Below are 18,287 nucleotides of genomic sequence, written 5' to 3'. Positions count from 1 at the left end.
GTGAGCACTCTACCGCTTGAGCCACAGCACCACTTCTGGTTTTCTGAGTGGTTTATTGGGGATAAGTGTCTCACGGACTTTCCTGCCCGGGCTGACTTTGAACCTCGATCTTCAGATCTCAGCTTCCTGAGTAGCTAGGATTACAGCTGTGAGCCACCGGGGCTGGCTCTGTACATTCGTTTTTAAGTTACAATTGTGTGTTGAGTATTATAAGTAATCTGATATTGGGTTGGGTAGTTGCTCCCAGCTATAACCCATTGAAATCTCAGACTATGACTTTATGTACAAACACGATCATTCCATATATAATCTTTACCTGGCAAGCATGCTGCGTAAGCCAATCCTCATGGTCAGTAATTGCATCTGCAAAGGCCCTGTGTCCATGCCAAGCCATGCTCTGGGGTTCCAGAGGGACCTCAGAAAGGCATGAACTTTTGGAGGAACGCCAATAAGATCTTGGCCCGCAAAGCAAGGGAAGGTCTTTCTTCTTGTGATTGAGGAAATGAAGCCAAAAGCAGGTCGAAGGATTTATTTTGCTTGTTTACCAGATCTTCCTGTTTCTCTTTGAAAGATCTCACTCCTATTTTAGGTGTGTAAAAGTCTGTCAGAATTTTTATGCGGAGCTATCTGTGCCTGAATCCTGCTCCTTCCTAACGGAAGCCCACGTGTGCCCGGCACAGTCACGCCCCAGTGCTTCCCCTGGATTTTATAGTTTTGGCTTGTGAGCTTGTGCCCTGCAGAGCTTGTTCTGGGAAGATTCTAGTGGAGAGGAAGGAAGGGCCCAGCCTTCCAGAGTGTGTTTATGATCATTTTTTTTCAACCTTCCTTAAGTCTTTTACCAAATTACCAAAAATTCCTTGTTGATTCTTTCACGTAATTTACTCCAAACCCATGGAGAATTGAGCCAGTCGCACATCGTCAGGGAATACATATATGTGTTTGTCTATGACACAAGCCACAGTAGTTTACACCTCCCCTTACTGTTTGTGTTTTTCCTTTTTATTTGTCTCTTTGTACATCCTTCGAGGAACAGCCTAGCAAGAGTGAGGCCCTAAATTCAAACCCCAGTCCAGCCCAAAATATATCTTTTAATGGTGACATGTAACTGCAAGGATTGTTTAACACAGTAGGGATCTGATACTGAGGATTTCATCTCCTCGGTGGAAGACGATAGAAATGATGGATGTTCTGGTTTCCCCCGGTTCCCACAGGTGAGAGGAAGCCCAGGATATTTGTCCTTGTGGGGTGGGCATTTCACAGGATGACCTGATGCCCATCCATGTTACTGTGAATGACATAATTCCTTTCTTCTTAACAAAAGAGCAAAACAAGGTCACAGGAATAAAAGGAGGTCTTACAAGGGAGGTGTAAGGGGGAGAAAAAGCAGAGGGAGGCGTGGGAGAAGACAGTAATGATGGCTTGAATATGACTGACAGACATGAAATGCATGTATCAACAAGTTATGGTGACATCTCTTACTATGTACAATTTAACATACGCCTTTAAAACAAAAGTAAGAAGTGTACATATTTCTAGAAAGACGAGAATAAGGCTCCTTTCCAGAAGAATGACTAAAATCCTTTGCCTGAATGTCTCAGGGATGTAAACCATAGTGACCCACCTCTGCCCCCAACAGGACAGGAAGAGAACAGCAGGCCCACGACGGTGAATCCATGCCGCCGTCTTTCCTGCGTGGGACCCATTTAATCAAGTGTTATTTTTCTGCTACTTTCTTTTTTAAATATTGTTAGTGATTCTTGCTTGGCAGTTCCTTGAATAAATGTCTCCTGGAACATAATTCAGCTGAGCGTTGAGAACACGGCTTTGCTGAGCGAGTGGTGTCTCCTTTGGGTTTTTCAGTTCCTGCCATGATCACGTCCTATCCAAACACAACTCTGGCTACTCAGGGTCAGAAGAAGGAAATGAGCTGCGCGGCCCATGGTGAAAAGCCCATTATTGTCCGCTGGGAGAAAGAAGACAGGATCATTAACCCGGAGATGGCCCGCTATCTCGTGTCCACCAAGGAGATGGGCGAGGAGGTGATTTCTACTCTACAGGTAAAAGCAGGACAAAGCCAGCAGATCCAAACCGACTCTGAGCATCTGTCCTGTCACACGGGCTGGCATGTGGTGGGGATAAATTGCCGACAATGTACTAGCATTTATTAGGAAGGACCGTTTCACCCTCCTCCCCACCCCCCCCCCCCATACAATAAAGATTACAGGGTAGCTTTCACATGGGGTGTGGTATCACAAGTATTAAGAGTAAAATCATGGCAGGTACCAGGGGCTTGTGCCTATAAAGCCTAGCTGCTTGGGAGGCTGAGATCAGGAGCACCACAGTTCAAGGTCAGCTTAGGCATAAACATTCATGAGACTTCCCCTCTTCCTTTCTCAACTCCTAGCTGAGTGTGGTGGCTCAGGTCGATTATCTCAGCTGTGTGGAAGGCTGAGAATGACAGGATCATGGTTCTAGGCCAGCCTGGGCTATAAAGTCTGAAAGATTTCCTCCCGTTGGAAAGAAGCTAGGCCTGGCAGCATGCAGCTGTACCGGGAGGTCTGCATAAGCAGATGAGACTTGGGTGCGTGCCTGGGAAGGGAGCGAGAACCTGGCTCTGAGGAGCTGTGGGCGTGGCTCAGCAGTTACATGATTGCCTCATGTGCACAAGACCCAGAGTTAAGTCCTCAGCACTGGGGGAAAAAAAAGAGGGAGGACGGAGCAAAATGATCACTTTGGTGATCACATTTCAGAGAACACAGCTACAATAGTTTTTTAAAGGCTTTTAAAATGACAATTACTTCTAGAGGAACGGACACCTAGGCGTTGCCCATGTTTTAATTTCCTACGAGAAGAAAACTTGGATGGGCTCTAGGACAAAAGTGCTTTCATGAAAACTACTTTGTTTCTTTAGAAACAGTCAATATAACGATATTTCGTTAACGTAAGTTCCCAAGAGCTAAAAAGAAGAATGGTCTCCTATGTCTAAGCACTGTTGGTATTAAACCCAGCAATGCATTTACTATGGGGAACAAAGGACACCATAACACGTATTGGAAGGCTGAGAGGCCCCATGCTCAGAATCAATAGCAGTTCTCTAACAAGGGGGCAAAGCTGAGTTCATCTGACACAGAAGCCCGATGAGGCCTACTAGCCAAAGCCCGGGGGGCAGTACTCCTGAACCCCAACATGCACAAGGACCTGCTCCTAGAGCTCACAGACACCACGATCCGAGGGTCCTTGGGCCTTTCCACACAGCAGCAGAGCATCACCTGGAACTTGCACACCTTTGCGCGTGCTCTCGAACACCTCTGAGCCACTGGCAATGCGTGTTGGGATGCCGGTGTGGGGCGTACAGTGGTCTGGCTGTGTGGTTTGGGGCACAATGGCAAGGACAGGCCGGCATGGGGCACAGACGAGATTTCCTCTGTCACTGTTTTCAGTCCCAGCTGGCTGGGTCTGTGGTGGAGCCCGGGAAGATACACGAGGCCAGCCATGTTTCTAGAAAAGTCTTTAGTCAGGGTTACTTTGATGTGTAAAAATACACCAGGGGGAAAGTAGCGGGGAAGAGGGCTGTGTGGAGTGCACATGGACCTGAGCACAGCGTTTGAAGAGCCTGCCTGGGATCACGCATCCAGTTTCACAAACATGGATGATGTACACCAAGCCTGCCCACCTCCATACCTACGATGCATTTGAAATGACTTCACCCAGAAGGCACGTGTGTGTGTGTGTGTGTGTGTGTGTGCGCGCGCGTGTGCATCGTACCAAGAAGAGCAGAGCGGACGTCTGAATCCCCCAGCTACTTCCATTCCTCCCCAGCTCCACGCTACTGAGTAAGATGAGTTTCCTTCTTTACCCATAGATTTTGCCAACTGTGAGAGAAGATTCTGGCTTCTTCTCCTGCCATGCTATCAATTCTTACGGGGAGGACCGTGGAATCATTCAGCTCACAGTGCAAGGTAGGAAGGAGACAGGACCAAGGGGAAAAATGGTTTAAAGCAGCTTCTCAGGAAAGCATGTGGGGGCTCAGCCTCAGCATCCAATATGGGATCCAATGTGCTCCATTCCATCATCTCAGGAAATCATGAGTATGCTTGAAGTCAGCACTGAGCCATGTTTTGCAGAGCCTATGATGAAGTCTGAGGGTACCCTTGAAACATAGGGAACACAGCCTTTGCAGGAATTAAGGCAGATGATAGGTCCGTGGCAGGAGCTCTGAACAAAGCTCTTCAGGTTTTAGGAGCCCATGTGCACACGGAATGATCAGGAGGAAAGAGAAGTTTTACATCAGAGGCCAAGATATGCTCCGACCTGGAGATCTAAACCTAAAGAGATCTAGAACTAACATGGTGTCTCCTAAATCTGCCATTTTCATGGCCAAGTCAGTCTTGTTGTACACTAGTGTCTCACACCTGCAATTCTAGCTGCTCAGGAGGTTGAGATCTGAGGATCATGTTGTTCAAAGCCAACCTGGGCAGAAAAGTACTAGGAGATCCATGTGGCTGTAGTGTTCTAGCTTTGATCAAAAAAAAAAATCTCAGGCACAGTGCCCAGGCCTTGAGTTCAAGCCCTGGTATGCTACTAAAAAGAAAAGGCAAACAAAAAAGCCAAAACTATAAGTCCATAAAAAGGTAGAATTACTCCTCTCTGTGATTAGCAAAAATAAACCAATACTTCTAAAGAAGACGTGTCTGGGCTTGCCCAATGCAAACAGGTGGTTTGCAAAGTCACACTCCTCATTGCCACGGGCATGTGAGCCTGAGCTACCTTGAACTAACCCCTGGTGTTTCTGTTGTTGGCCCAGAGCCCCCAGACCCTCCTGAAATTGAGATTAAAGACGTCAAAGCACGCACAATTACGCTCAGATGGACCATGGGCTTTGATGGAAACAGCCCCATCACCGGCTATGATATTGAATGCAAAAATAAATCAGGTAAATCCTTTACTTCCTCCAGCACTTCCAAAGCCATTTGATGTTTCTCCTCCTTTATTATCTGACCTAGAAGAACGTACCTGCTCAGCTCACAGATGCTCAAAGCACGCTGTTTCTGTTGTTTGTCATTGTCCGTGGAGGGGTGTGTCTAGGTTTCCTTCTGTTCCCAGGCTCAGCTCTGCCCCTATGACCTTCCCAGATGTCTGTCTTGCCCAGAGAATGGCTTCTTAGCCATTCCCACCACCCGTGGGCCTCTGGGCTCAGAGCAGGCCCCTGTTGTGACCTCTGCTACTATCACCTCCCACTTCTTATGGGGTGATGGCCTAGAACACAAGCTGAGTGTGGTGCGCCGAGCAATAAAACTCTGGGCTCTGCGCCATGCAGTGTGGTGGAGAGCTGCACCGGCTGCCAGGGCACACGCTCCCTGTAGCAACCTCCTAGAAATGACTCGGGAGTGGGCCAGTACATCACTGAACCCAGGAGAACCTGGCGAAGAGCTCACACTTGAAGCTCCCTCAGCCATCAGCACCATTACGATGTCTGTGGATTATCTTCCGCTCCCACACCAGGGCCATTGTGAATTTATGGTTAAAACAGAGACTGTCACTACCACCGCCCTTAGTTGGAAATGTTTATCATGCCTCATAAACCGTGAGGGAGAGGAGCCTGTCTGCACCGGAAGGGTTAATACAATTCTTAAGAGGCCACAGAAACAGCCTTATTTTTTGCTTTCTGAGCACTGCGTATGGCTTCAGATTGCTCTGTCGTGAGCGATTTGGTGTCCTCTGAGCTGGGCTGTAGGAACAAATCAGGCTCACAGTGGCTGGAAAAGACAGGTGCAGAGGGAGAAAGATTTCCATGAGCGCACTGGCCACAGAAACAAGGAGGGGGGAGGGTAGATGGCAAACCTAAGGGCTGGCTAGCAACAACTGTGGGAGGTTAGGCAGACTGGAGATCCAGAGAAGCCGAAGGAGAGTTTGGATTGGTTATGCCCACCAGGACGGGTGTGAGGATCAGCTCACCAGCCTCGGGGCTAGGCCAAGAGTGCAGATGGGAGCTCTCCATCCATGAGGACTGGGGAAAGTCCTCACCCTCAATTAATGAGCATCACCTGCACTGGCCTGGCTGCTCCTTGAGCCTTGGGGGCCCCTATGTCTCATTCCTCCTTGCTCATTTTTTTTGAAGTTCATTTTGATCAATATTTTATATGATCTCAAGCACAGAGGCATTGCCTCTGTTTCTCCCCTATGAGTATCTTCCTTTGGTCTCCCTGTGTGTGAATGCAGAGAGTCCTCTATAATTGATCATGTCCTGGTGCATTTTAGATCTAGCATCCACACACGAAAGAAAACATGCTGTTGGTCTCTCTGAGCTCGGCTTACTTCCCTTAGCATGATTTGTTCTAGATACATCCATCTCCTGGAAATGACATCATAGTGCCTGTGTACAATTCCATTGTGTATATGCACCACGTCTTTGGACCCACTCATCTATTGTAGGGCATCTGGACTGTTTCCGTAACTTGGCTATTGTGAATAGTGCAGCAGTGAACATGGGTGTGCAGGTGTCTTTATGGTCTCTTGGCTGGTGATGTTCTGGGTAGATGCCTGTGGTGGTATGGCTGGGTCACAGGGAAGATCTATGTATAAGTGTTTGAGGCACCTCCAGAGTGGTTGTACTAGTTTACATTCTCACCAACAGTGCAATAGGGTTCCTTTTTCCCCCACACCCCACCAGCATTTGTTGTTCAAAGTCATGATGGTGGCCAGTCTAACTGGGGTGAGATGGAATCTCAGCGTTGTTTTGATCATTTCCTTTTTGGCCAGGGATGATGAGCATTCCCCTTGTGTTTCTTTGCCATTCTTACCTCTTCTGAGCAGTCTCTCCTTAGCTCCTTTGCCCATTTAATGATTGCTTTATTAGGATTAGGAGGGGTCAGTTTCTTGAGCTCCTTTTATATTTCGAATATTTTGTCAGCTGTATTGCTGGGAAAGATCTTCTCCCAGTTGGTTGGCTGTCTTTTTAGTTTAGTAATAACGTCCTTTTAGTTTAGTAATTACATCTTTTGCTGTGCAGAAACTTATTTTGATGTAATCCCATTTGTCAAGTCTCTCCTCCATCTGCTGTAACCTTAGCACTCTTTTCAAAAAGTACCTTCCTAGGCCTAGTGTTCCTCCTGCTCCCTCTTGCAGTAATTTCAAAGTTTCAGGTCTGACGTGGAGGTCTTTGATCCACTTTTGAGTGGTGAGTGCATGGTGATACGCAGAGACCCACTTAGAGTCTTGTGCATCTGGATGCCCAGTTTCCCCATCACCAATTAATGAAGAGGCTATCTTTGCTCCAGCATGTCTTTCTCCCTAATCAAATATCAGGTAACTGTAAGTATATGGTTTTATTTCCGGGTCTTCTGCTCTGTCTCTGTTACAGCTCTGTAGTAGAAGTTGAGGTCCCAGATTGTGACACCACCAGCATTGTTCCTTCTGTTCTTAACTTCTTCAGGTGCTACTTCTTGTGTTCGCTGTATTTGAAAAGTTATTCTCACAACAAAAGATTTGGAGCAAAATTATCTAATCATTTCAAGAAGTTCCCAAGAACTTCCTGTTCTTGGGATTTTGGTGGGGATTGCGTTAAATGGGTAGATCATTTTTTCAACACGACCATTTTCACAGTATTAATTGTACCTATCCATAAACACAGAAGCTCTTACCATTTCCTGCCTTCAATTTCTTTCTTCAAGTTTTTATAGTTTGCACCATAAAGGTCTTTTGCTTCCTTGGTTAGGCTCATTCCCAAATATTTTTTGAGGCTACTGAAAATTGAGTTACTTTCCTAATTTCACTCTCTGCTTATCTATTGCTGTCATGCAGAAAGGCTACTGATATTTGTGGGTTGATTTTGTTCTCTGCTACTTTGCCAAAATTATTTACCAGCTCTAGGAGCTTGAGGGCAGAGTCTTTCAGATCATTTGGGTATCAGATCATATCATCTGCAAATAGGGATAGTTTGATTTCTTCTTTCCCTATGTGAATCCTTTTTTATGTCCTTTTCTTGCCTTATTTCTCTGGCTAGGAATTCTAAAACTATATTGAAAAGGGGTGTATAGAGTGAATATCCTTGCTTTGTTACTGATTATGGAGGAGATGGTTTTAGTTTGGTTTTTCACCACTTACTATAATGTTGACTATTGGTCTGTCATATATAGCTTTTGTGGTGTTGAGGTCTGTTCCTTCTATTCCTAGCTTCTCTGAGTTTTTGGGGTTTTTTTTTGGTCGGTTATGGGGCTTGAACTCTGGGCCTGGGTGCTGTCCCTGTGCTCTTCAGCTCAAGGTGAGCGCTCTACCGCTTAAACCACAGTGCCACTTCCAGTTTTCTAGTGCTTTATTGGAGATAAGAATCTCACAGACTTTCCTGCCCAGGCTGGCTTTGAACCATGATCCTCAGATCTCAGCCTCCTGAGTAGCTAGGGTTACAGGCATGAGCCACCTGCACCCGGCTTCTCCAAGCTCTTAACAAGAATGGGTGTTGGATTTTGTTGAAGGCTTTTCTGCATCTGTTGAGATGATCATGTGATTTTTATCCTTGGTTCTGATGTGATGTGTTACGTTTGTTGATTTATTTATGTTAAACCAGCCTTGCATCTCTGGGATGAAACTCACTTGATAATAATGTATGATTTATTTTGGTTAGTTTCTGAATACTGTTGGTTAGTATTTTATTGAAGAGCTTTGCATCTGTGTTCGTCGGAGAGATTGGTCTAGAGTTCTTTTATTCATCGGGTCCCTACCTTGCCTGGGGATGAAAGTGATACTTTTCTGTTCATTTTTTTCTATACACATGATAGGCACTCGATGGACATTTGGTGCACACATTTTACAGGACACATTTAAAACACCGCTTGTTGGCACACAGTATTGAGCTCTCACAAGCTACACGCCTCTAAAATCCTGTCTGTATTTGACGACTTTGTACCTCTTGAAAAACATCATTCCTCCTTCTCCTCCTCTCCTACAAGCTGCACAATGGCAAGCTCTTGGATTTGCTGTTCTTCCGGGTGCCTGTCACCTCATACCCTGTCTGGCAGGCAGAGAGTAGGCAGGGAGTATTTGGCACATTTAGTGTAGGTGCCTTGAAAACCCAAGCATCTTTCTTGTGAGCAGTGGTGTCTGTAGGTGTGGACATGGACAGGCCTCTTTAGTACCCAATTGGAAAGCTACGTATCTGTAAAGCTGGTCACCATCAGGATTCGGTCCTTCAGACTCCACCGTCTGAGACAGGGCCAAAGGTGTGGCAAGGCAGTGTGAGGCGCAGATGAGGGCCTGGAGAAAAGCCCACGGGACAGGCCGGCCCCGCTCCATGCCCAGGACTTACTCCAGGGCCCTGCTTTCAGATTGGAGGATCATGACTTACAAATGAGGGTAACAGGAAACTTATCCTTTACCCGAGAGCTTTAACATCACACCTTCTGGGAAGCTCTCCTTGAACACTCAATTCCTTCTTCCTACCCGTGGCCCTGCTGGCTGATGGATATTTAATCTCCCCTCGCTGTGGGTAGAGATGGCCCCTGTCGAGGGGTGCACTGTGTTCCCTCCCACCCAGTGTTGGCACACATGCCAAACCCTGGACAGAAAACCCTAGGTCTCCACCTGTTCTAGGCCATCAAGCTAAAGAACAGTTCCTCTGCTTTTTGTTAGTGACTAGATATATTACCCAGTATCTTCAAGAACTTAACAAAGAGGGCGCTTGCAAGTGTCATCAACCAGCCTGTGCTGGGATGGTCCCAGAAACAGGAAACTCACCAGCTCTGGAAGTCCCATTCTGTTGTGGCTGACTGCAACTCTTTCTGTGAGTGGGCCTCTTCAGCCCACCCCTCCGTGAGCCAGACAAGGACATTCCTTCTATGACATGAAGACATGAAGTCTCTATGACTTCCTGCTCTTCAGGGAAGACAGTGTGTTCCCGTCCCTTTCCCACTATCTCCTGACCTTCCGCTCTGGCCGGCACCAAGGCAGGTGTCTGCATGTCTTCCACTTCCACCGGTCACATGTCTTACACCTTCACGTCACGCCCTTCCATTTCCAGTCTTCTCAAAGGATTCCTTTTCCTTAAACTGTAGTGTGCAATAGCGATCAGTGCTTCTTGCACACTGTTCCCGGAGAGTGCATTCAAAAGCGTGGTGTTTTGGGGTGAAATCTTGCAACCCTCTCATACCTGTGTCTACCTGTGTCTACAGGCATTCCTGCAAAGCTCCGGGTTCATCACTAGGGTGGCTAGTGAGCAGCACTCTCCCAAGACACAGTTCCCTGGATGAGCCATTTATCCCATCTTCTATTAACATGCATTCCCTGCATGTCTGCTCTGCCTGGCACTGAGCTAGCACCAGGAATAGAGCATCCAATTACAAGTGTGACCCGGCCCTGGAACATACTCACGTCACAGGAGTGTCACGAGAAAGCAAGCCAGGGAGGGCAGGAATCTGTCATCTTTCTCTCTAGCCATTCTCCAGAAGCCTCTCTACACCCAATACTAACCTGTTATTGGCAGCTCCCAATCAACGCCTGCCCAGTCTTCTGATAGAATGACTGCTGTTGACCTGAGAGGAAGCTCTCACCCCCAGGTCCCGTCCATACCAGACTCAGTGATAGCTCTCTACTCCAGAGAGGTGCTTCGGCTTGTATTGACTGTGTATTGACAAATAATCCTCACAACCAAAGATTCGGGATGAAGTGATTTGTCATTTCAAAGTCTGTGTGCTTAGCAAAGTTGAGACTGACTTGGGTGGGATTCTCTCAATTTTGACCCATTCTACTTGGAGGGAACAGAACATGATACCACCAGAGGTCTGGCTGGCTTTGAAGTATTGCTTGAACTTCAAGTATGTTTGTGGGGAGGTGGAGAGAGCACAGGAATTGGAGTCTGGGTCTCAGAGTGGCCATGCGCTTCTGCAGCATGAGTGCTCACCACTTTCATTTTCTTCACTGATCTCCCCAATCACCCGTCCTGTTTCCTCTGCCCCTCCCCACAGTTGAGCTCCCCTGTGGGCCCCCGCTGACCGCCCCTGCCCCCCAATCACGTGGATAGTGTGTATGATTTCGTGTCCCCTCTCCTGGCCAACTCTGAATGACAGCTGACAAGATTGTATTGAGATTTCACTTTTAGGTGTAATATTTTTTTTTCCTTTTTTAATTCCTATTTGTGAACTTCTAAAGGCAGAGAAAAAAACTGACCTCTCTATCTCTTCTTTTTTGAAAACACAAAAAACAAAACCCCAAAGACTCGTGGGATTCTGCTCAGAGAACCAAAGATGTTTCCCCTCAGCTGAACTCCGCCACCATCATTGATATCCACCCTTCCTCCACCTACAGCATCCGCATGTACGCCAAGAACCGGATCGGCAAGAGCGAGCCCAGCAACGAGCTCACCATCACAGCGGACGAAGCGGGTAGGTGATGTGGAAGAGGGGAGGGGGGCCGGAGGTGGAGGCGGCGGCGGCGGCGGGAACAGGAGGTTCAGATGCTGGATTGCAGAATCAGACATTTTCCCCTTCCAGGTGACTCCTTGTATGTATACTGTGCATCCTTCTATGCCCACAGTGCTCTGCCTCTAACATGGAAGTGTTTCCTCTTTGGATAGGAGTTAAGAATCTCATGCCCAAGACTTAAAAATACACGAGGCTAACATTCAGTGCGATTCAAGGAAACCACTAGCAGTTCCCTTGTTGGGCGCATGGGACCCAGATTGAAGGAAGAATGTGAGCGTGTTTCCTGGCTAGTGAGAGTGAAGTTATGAGTGTGGAGGCCGGGACAGATGCTTACCTGGGATCAGCAGGAATGTGCCCTGTGGAGGGAAGCAGCGAGGAGAGGCAACTGGCTAGACATCTCCCAACATCCTACCCCCTCCAGATCGGTACCTCCGAAATGATGTCTGCAGCCTGTTCATCACTTATACACCCATGTGTGCACACGCCCCTGAACATTTACACACCTGTGTGCACATGACACACACATACACATCAGGCATATAACGTGCGTACACATACCCACGTACACACACGAGGCATGCACACACAGGGACAGCCATCGTCTTGGCCTATTCATGGTTATTTAGGGTGAAGTTAACTGATGTATGTGTCACTCACTAAGCAATTAGGCAAAGATCAATGGATGCCGGCTACAATGGAAGCTGTCACCCCTAGGCTTTCTGAGAAGCAAATGGGGACAATGGAAGCTGTCACCCCTAGGCTTTCTGAGAAGCAAAGGGGGAACGTGGCTCCCAGGAAGGCAGGGGTTGTGTGCCCCCCCCCCACACCTTTCTTTCTCCCGCCTTCCCTCAGCATGAAACACACTTTTCCATCACCAAGGGTGATGGGATCATGGCCTCTGTCAGGTTTCAACTTTTAACCAAGATGGTGCTTGCTTCCTACCATGTCCTCTCCAGATTCCTCCATGAACAGCACTGGGAACAGCCACCGCTCCTCAGTCTCTCAGCTCACCACCTTCTCGGTTCCGAGACGCTCCTACCTTGTGTATTTAGCAAGCCCCACATGTTAGACGTGTTGTTTTCAACTTTACACACAAAGCACCACCATCATGAAGAATATGTCATTTCTTGTGCCATTTCCATGGTTTTTTTAAACCTATGTTAAACTCCAAGAAGTAGGATGGGCAACATTTTGGCAATGCTCTTCATTTGTGTAGGTCCATCACTGCCGTCAGGAAAGTAAGTGTAAATATCAGATCCTCCTGGATTGCAGAGGAGTGCCTATTTCTCAGTGCAGGGAGTCCTTTCTTGAAAATGTTTTTATTTTTTTTTGGGGGGGGGGGGAGGGTGGTGGTCGCGATCGTGTGTCTCAGGATGACCCATTACTGAATCTTGGCTACTCTGTGCATGTGTTCTCTCTGGCAAAATACACACGATGATGCTTCATGCTCCCTACAAGATTGAAAAGGAAATCCAGCTCTGAAATAAGTGGGAATTGTTTATAAGCACCTGCAAAAAATAGGACGTTATTTTTAAATATCTATCTGGACAGCGCTGTGACTGCGGAGTCTCCTGGTGCTGAATGTTCACAGAGGAGGGGCCTCCGTCTTCCCGGCCAGTTGGCAGCTTTGACTCCGCCTTCTCCTGACGTCCTGCTGTCTTGACCACACGCTGGGGGGAGCTGAGTCTTTCCCATGGTGCCTTTCAGGCCACTTTCCTAATGGCCGTTAGGCCATCCCTGTGGTCGCATGCTATTTCTTTTCTTTCCCCACCTCTGCTGCAGTTGCCAGTTTCCATGGCAGCCGCTCCGCAGCCAGGCGGCCAGGTGTACAGCCCTAGAAGCCGGTCTGCAGGGCCTCATCCGACCTCCCTGCAAAGGGATGCAAAAAAAAAAAACCCAAAATCACCCCCTTTTGGCTCCTTCTTGGATTGGATAGCCACCTAGGACAGCTCATTAATATTCAGATGAGCCATGGGTTAATGCAAGATAGGCCTCCCACCAAGCTACCAAACAAAGCTGGGCTTTGTCTTGGTGCAGAGGTTGGCCTGAATGAAATCCAAAAGTCGCTGTCCGTGTTTGACTTATGGGAAATGCTTCCTCGGACTCCCTGCAGTGCTGAAGGGGTTGTGCCACCTCTGCCTCCCTGGGCTAGCTGGAACCCTCTGGGCAGGTCTTTTCCACATGGACTGCTCCCATTATGTAAACTAAGAGATAAGCGCTTCTGGAAGCTGTAGGCCCTAGGCGCTGTTGCAGGGACGCAATGACCAACTCTCCGACGCCCGTGCTCACCGCTGCCTGCCTGTCTGCGGGGAAAGGCGACTATGAGGTGCTTAGCGCTGGCTCCTCCACACACTCCTCCTCTGGAGCAGCCCCGGTGGCTGCCTGCCCTTCCATGCCTTCTTCCTCTGCATGCCTCCATCTTCTTCTCTTACCCAGAAACTCCAAACTCTGCATCTCCTTTTCTGTGCGTGCCTTGGAAAAGCCATCGGTTTCTGCCCCAGTCTCCTGGGTGAGCTGGGCACCCTCCTCCTCCCACCCCACCTTCCTCACAGAGCAGAGATCTTTCTCCAAGTGGCATTTGAAGCACCTCTTCATTTCCCCGTGGACCCCTGTGCCCTGAGCTACGCAGGACAGGGACATACATTTCCAGATGTGTGTGACACACATGTCTGTCCCTCGCATGTCTTCACTTAAAGAAGACTGATCTGTACATGTGAGTTGAATATCTTCCTTGGAAGATATGTGTATGGGGTGAGGGCACAGAGTGGGTTAAACACACCCTGGAATTTTGGGGAGTGCTGATATGAGTGTTGCTGTGCCCCGACCCCCCCAAACTCATTTGTTGGAGCCTAACCCCAGGGTAAAAGCAGTAAGAGAGAGCCTGGGGGGGAAGGAGGGAGGTGTACCTAGGTCATGAGGATGAATGGAACTAATATGTTATAGAATAGGCCCAAGGGAGCTCATTCACGAACCCCCCCCCCCGCCCCTCCCACCACCAGGGGAAGCAGTGGATCTGCTGGACCTGCCCACAGGTAGGACCAGAAGGCAAAAGAGGAGGAGGCCGGAGAAAGGGAGACACACCCACCCAGCCCCAGAAACTGGTGCCTGCCGCACGTGTGCCCCTTCTACATCCCACACCCCATCCAGCGCTACAGTCTGCTGGGGGGGGAGGTGCCCGGGTTTGGATCTGCCTAGGGCTGGGGAAAATCTTTTGAATTAGGTGTCCATTTTTAAATCTGGACACTGCAGATCAAAACCTCTATTTCCAGTTCCTCTGGGTCACGGCCTAGCCACCATGAGTATGCCATGGGTAGGGTCCCCAGTTAACAAAGCCTCTCTTCAGCGAGAGACTCCATGCTGGGGACCAGGCTCACACACACAGAGCCTAGAAGACCTTTTACTGCTTAAAAAGAAGAGCAAATACATGACAGAGACGGCACGTGGCAGGCAGGAGCTGGGCCCCGTACACACGGGCTGGCGGGTCTCCGGTTGAGGGCTTTGCTGCCATGGGAACTCCCGCTCCGGGTTCCGGCAGTGTCCCCTGGCCGGCCTCCCGAAGGAGGGATCGTCACGGTTGCACAGTCTCCCTTCCTCACGTCGGAAAATCACATGTGCCAAAGCCCACTGCTGAGTATTCTTATGTGAAGTGCGCACATGCATTTTCATCCCACTTAAAGACACTTGACCTTGGAGAGCAGCTGTCGGGCAGAGATCAGGCCATTTAGCACACTCTTCTTGACCACCCCTGCTCACAGCCCCGGGGGCCCCCACAGAGGAGAAGTGGAGCAAGTAAGTGGAGACACTGTCAGAATTAACGAGTTCAGCTCTTAATGGACCGGAAATGCGTCTGACTTCCCAGGTCTCCATCAGCCTGTCACCTCTAAAGCTGACCCTCACCCAAGACTGGCTTCCCCATTAGCATCTGGACCCGAAGGTCGGGTGTCACTCAGTGCCTCGTGGCCACGTGTGGCATGGCTGGGCTTGTCACCACTTACATTGCCAATCTGTGCATAGAATATGGAAGTTCCATTAGGCAGGAGCGTGTTGAAGTTCCCTGGCCCATCGGTCGGTGGGCGGCTTGCATGTCAGAGAGACCATGACACAGAATGGTGACTTTTCAGCAAATCCAGTCCTTGTGAATGAGGCTTGTCTGAACTCCAGCGCCATCCGCATTCATTCTCCTCTACCACAGACTGGGAGAAATTCTGTAAATTAAGACCAAAGAAATCATGAGCCTCCTTGCTGTTCCTCATACAAAAGTATAGTCTTGCTACCCATCCTGGAATGTTCTAGAATTTTTTTTCCTCTTCTTCCTCACTACTTTCAAGTCTTTGCTCTAATATCTCCATTAAACCCTAGCCCAGATGCCCCACTAAAACCCAGCCCACGGCTCTCTCTGATGTACATTGGTCCCTTTTTATTCTTTATTCTTTTCAATAGCATGAGCCACATTGAACAGATCATGTAAGATGCTGAGCTGCTTTAGTAATGTTCTGGTATTCTAACACACACACACACACACACACACACACACACACACACACACACACACACACACACACACACAGAGTTACCTGTGTTGTTCAGTGCAGTATCCAGTGTTTGACATGTGGTAGGGCCTAGTTTATCGGTTCATAAATAGTCATGAAATAAGCCAGCCTTTTTTCATTTGAGCATCACTATTTTTGCTAAACACTGATCATGTTGGCTTGAAAACAAGAACACGCCTCTCAGCTCCCCAGTCCCCATTAAAGATGAACATCTGCTTGTAAATTCATGTGAAGATTCCTCAGTCCCTTTTTGCATGTTTAACCCACTTTTCTGCTCCAGTTCTAGCCCTGGCTAGGACACAACATGTAAGTCCCTGGCAAGGAGAGCAGAGATAGAAAACCAGAGAGGATTCCCACAGGGTGCTCAGCCCACTTCAAGAAACGCCTGGCCTCTAGAAATCTGGTGTGTCCCCAGCATGAGGCCTTAGGGAGGGAGTATTTAGAGAACAGACGGGTGTCCAGGTTGACTTCCTTGTACCTGGAGATGTGCAAAGGGCCTGTGGGCATAGCAGGAGACTCAGTGGGCAACCTGCAAGCTGTCTGCACGCAGCTGTCTCAAGAGCAACCTCTGGCGACCAGAGGAGGAAAACATAGGCCAAGATGGTAGGTTTGGAAACTAGGAGGAATATGATGTTATTTTTCTCTCCCTCCAAAGAGAATTAGCAAAGATTGTCTTGCGTTGAATAATATATTATGAATTGCAAGTCCCATCTTCATCGATTACTACTTTTTACAGACTGGTCAGCTTTGACCGACCCCTGTAGAAATGCAGTCATTATTTATTTTGGAAAATCACATTAATTATTCATCTTTATTTGTAGCTCCATTGCATTACAGTGCAGCCTTTGTAAAAGGCCTGACCAGACGGGAGGGAAGACCGTCCCCAACTCATGTTTCCTAATAGATTCACGGGCAGACTTGTGAATACTTTTATCTTCAGAAAATCTGAGTCTGTGCCTGCCATACATCATCTGAGAAACTCTCTCCCAAAGCTACAAGGCAGAATGAGGGAAAACCTGACAATCCTTCCAATTCCTAACTGCCTTGCTGATAAACTCAGATGAGCACAATTAGACTGAAATACTCCTGTGTCAGTATACACAGCCACCTTCAAAACAGTTTTGCAAGGTGGATCTCCATGCTTCTAGAGTGTCTGTATATAAAAAGAAATCTTTGCTTGGGTTTTTACTGGGTCTAGAACCAAATTTCCTACCAAAAGGACTTGACCATGTAAGCAGAAATTAGGGTCAGAACTCCGACAATAGTGATCCCATTGGCTGGATGCTAGCTTCTCTCTTGATGACTGCCTGGAAATTAGCTTCAATACTAGAATTAAGTAAACCTCTGAGATTACAGTGCTCCAGTATCCAGCGATTGCCACAGCCTGCTGAGTAGATAGATGTGTGTTGGGAGTCTACCCGGGGATGGGAGACTCGGAAGTCGATGTGCCTGTGTGTGCTCAGCGTGCAGTACTGGGCCCCGAGCCCAACCTGGGCAGGGAAGACCTGAGGACAGGAGATGAGAGCTCCCCGTCATAGTACCTGGTGGAAGCCAGTGTTCTTTGGTTCCGCTCAGACACTAATGAGAGAGACCCAGAAACGTGGGGAGCGAGGAGAGAGTCAGGCCTTGTTGGAGGGAGGGAGTCAAGCTTACCTAGAAGTCTCAGTGTGAGCGGGGACTTCAGTGGGGCAAAGTAAGGCAAGAATTAATGTCTAGGAATGAAATAGAAGGTGGGGACAGTATTGAGGCTGGGCTGGCACCTGTAATGACGGGACAGGCTACAAAGGAGGACATAATTAGAGCAGATTTCAGAAGTGGCATTAGTTAGACTGGGACTAAGGGCACATTCAACTCCTCCCTCCTCTCTCTCTACAACTCTACAAAAGGCACCATGATCCCCACATTTCCCTTCAAATCCATATTTCTGAAGCATAGCACATGATCTTTTCTGGAAGATTGCTGCTTCTCTTGGCATTCTGGTCCTTCCATCCCTGTCTGTGGAGTCAGCCAGCCTCTGACCCTCCTCCATGCCTTAGGGCAGTCTCCTGCTTCCTTCCTGCCCACTGGCTAGCAAGCCCAGCAGCCCTTTCCACCTTCTGGTGGTCCTTGGAGGCTGCCTCCTCTCTACGCTCTCCTTGTGCCAGTGGCCCCGGTCTCTGAAATCCAGTGCAATATCCTTTCTGCAGGCCCAATCCTCCACTTCCCCACTCCGATTTCCTGCCTTGCTGCTGCTTCACAGCTGGACCTTAAACTCCTCAGGGCCCCCTCTGCAGATTCAACCACCTTCAGACTGAAAACACACCAAACAAATTCTGTACCAGATACA

The 18,287-nt window shown here is 48.3% G+C and overlaps 1 protein-coding gene across 1 annotated transcript in view; it reads left to right on the top strand.

Annotated features, from left to right (window-relative positions):
* The window catches only part of Dscam (DS cell adhesion molecule), a 475,219-nt gene that overhangs the window by 348,320 nt on the left and 108,612 nt on the right, over positions 1-18,287 (top strand). Inside the window, exons 12-15 of the mRNA XM_042687342.1 lie at positions 1,861-2,057; positions 3,863-3,959; positions 4,805-4,933; positions 11,205-11,372. Of these exons, the coding sequence (XP_042543276.1) occupies positions 1,861-2,057; positions 3,863-3,959; positions 4,805-4,933; positions 11,205-11,372 (591 nt within the window). The remainder of the gene's footprint in view (positions 1-1,860; positions 2,058-3,862; positions 3,960-4,804; positions 4,934-11,204; positions 11,373-18,287) is intronic.

This window comes from Dipodomys spectabilis, unplaced genomic scaffold (genome assembly GCF_019054845.1).
Source record: "Dipodomys spectabilis isolate Male_0828 unplaced genomic scaffold, ASM1905484v1 ptg000107l, whole genome shotgun sequence".
Taxonomy (NCBI): domain Eukaryota; kingdom Metazoa; phylum Chordata; class Mammalia; order Rodentia; family Heteromyidae; genus Dipodomys; species Dipodomys spectabilis.
Note: the sequence above shows the minus strand (reverse complement) of the source record. Positions and strands in the feature narration are given on the sequence as shown.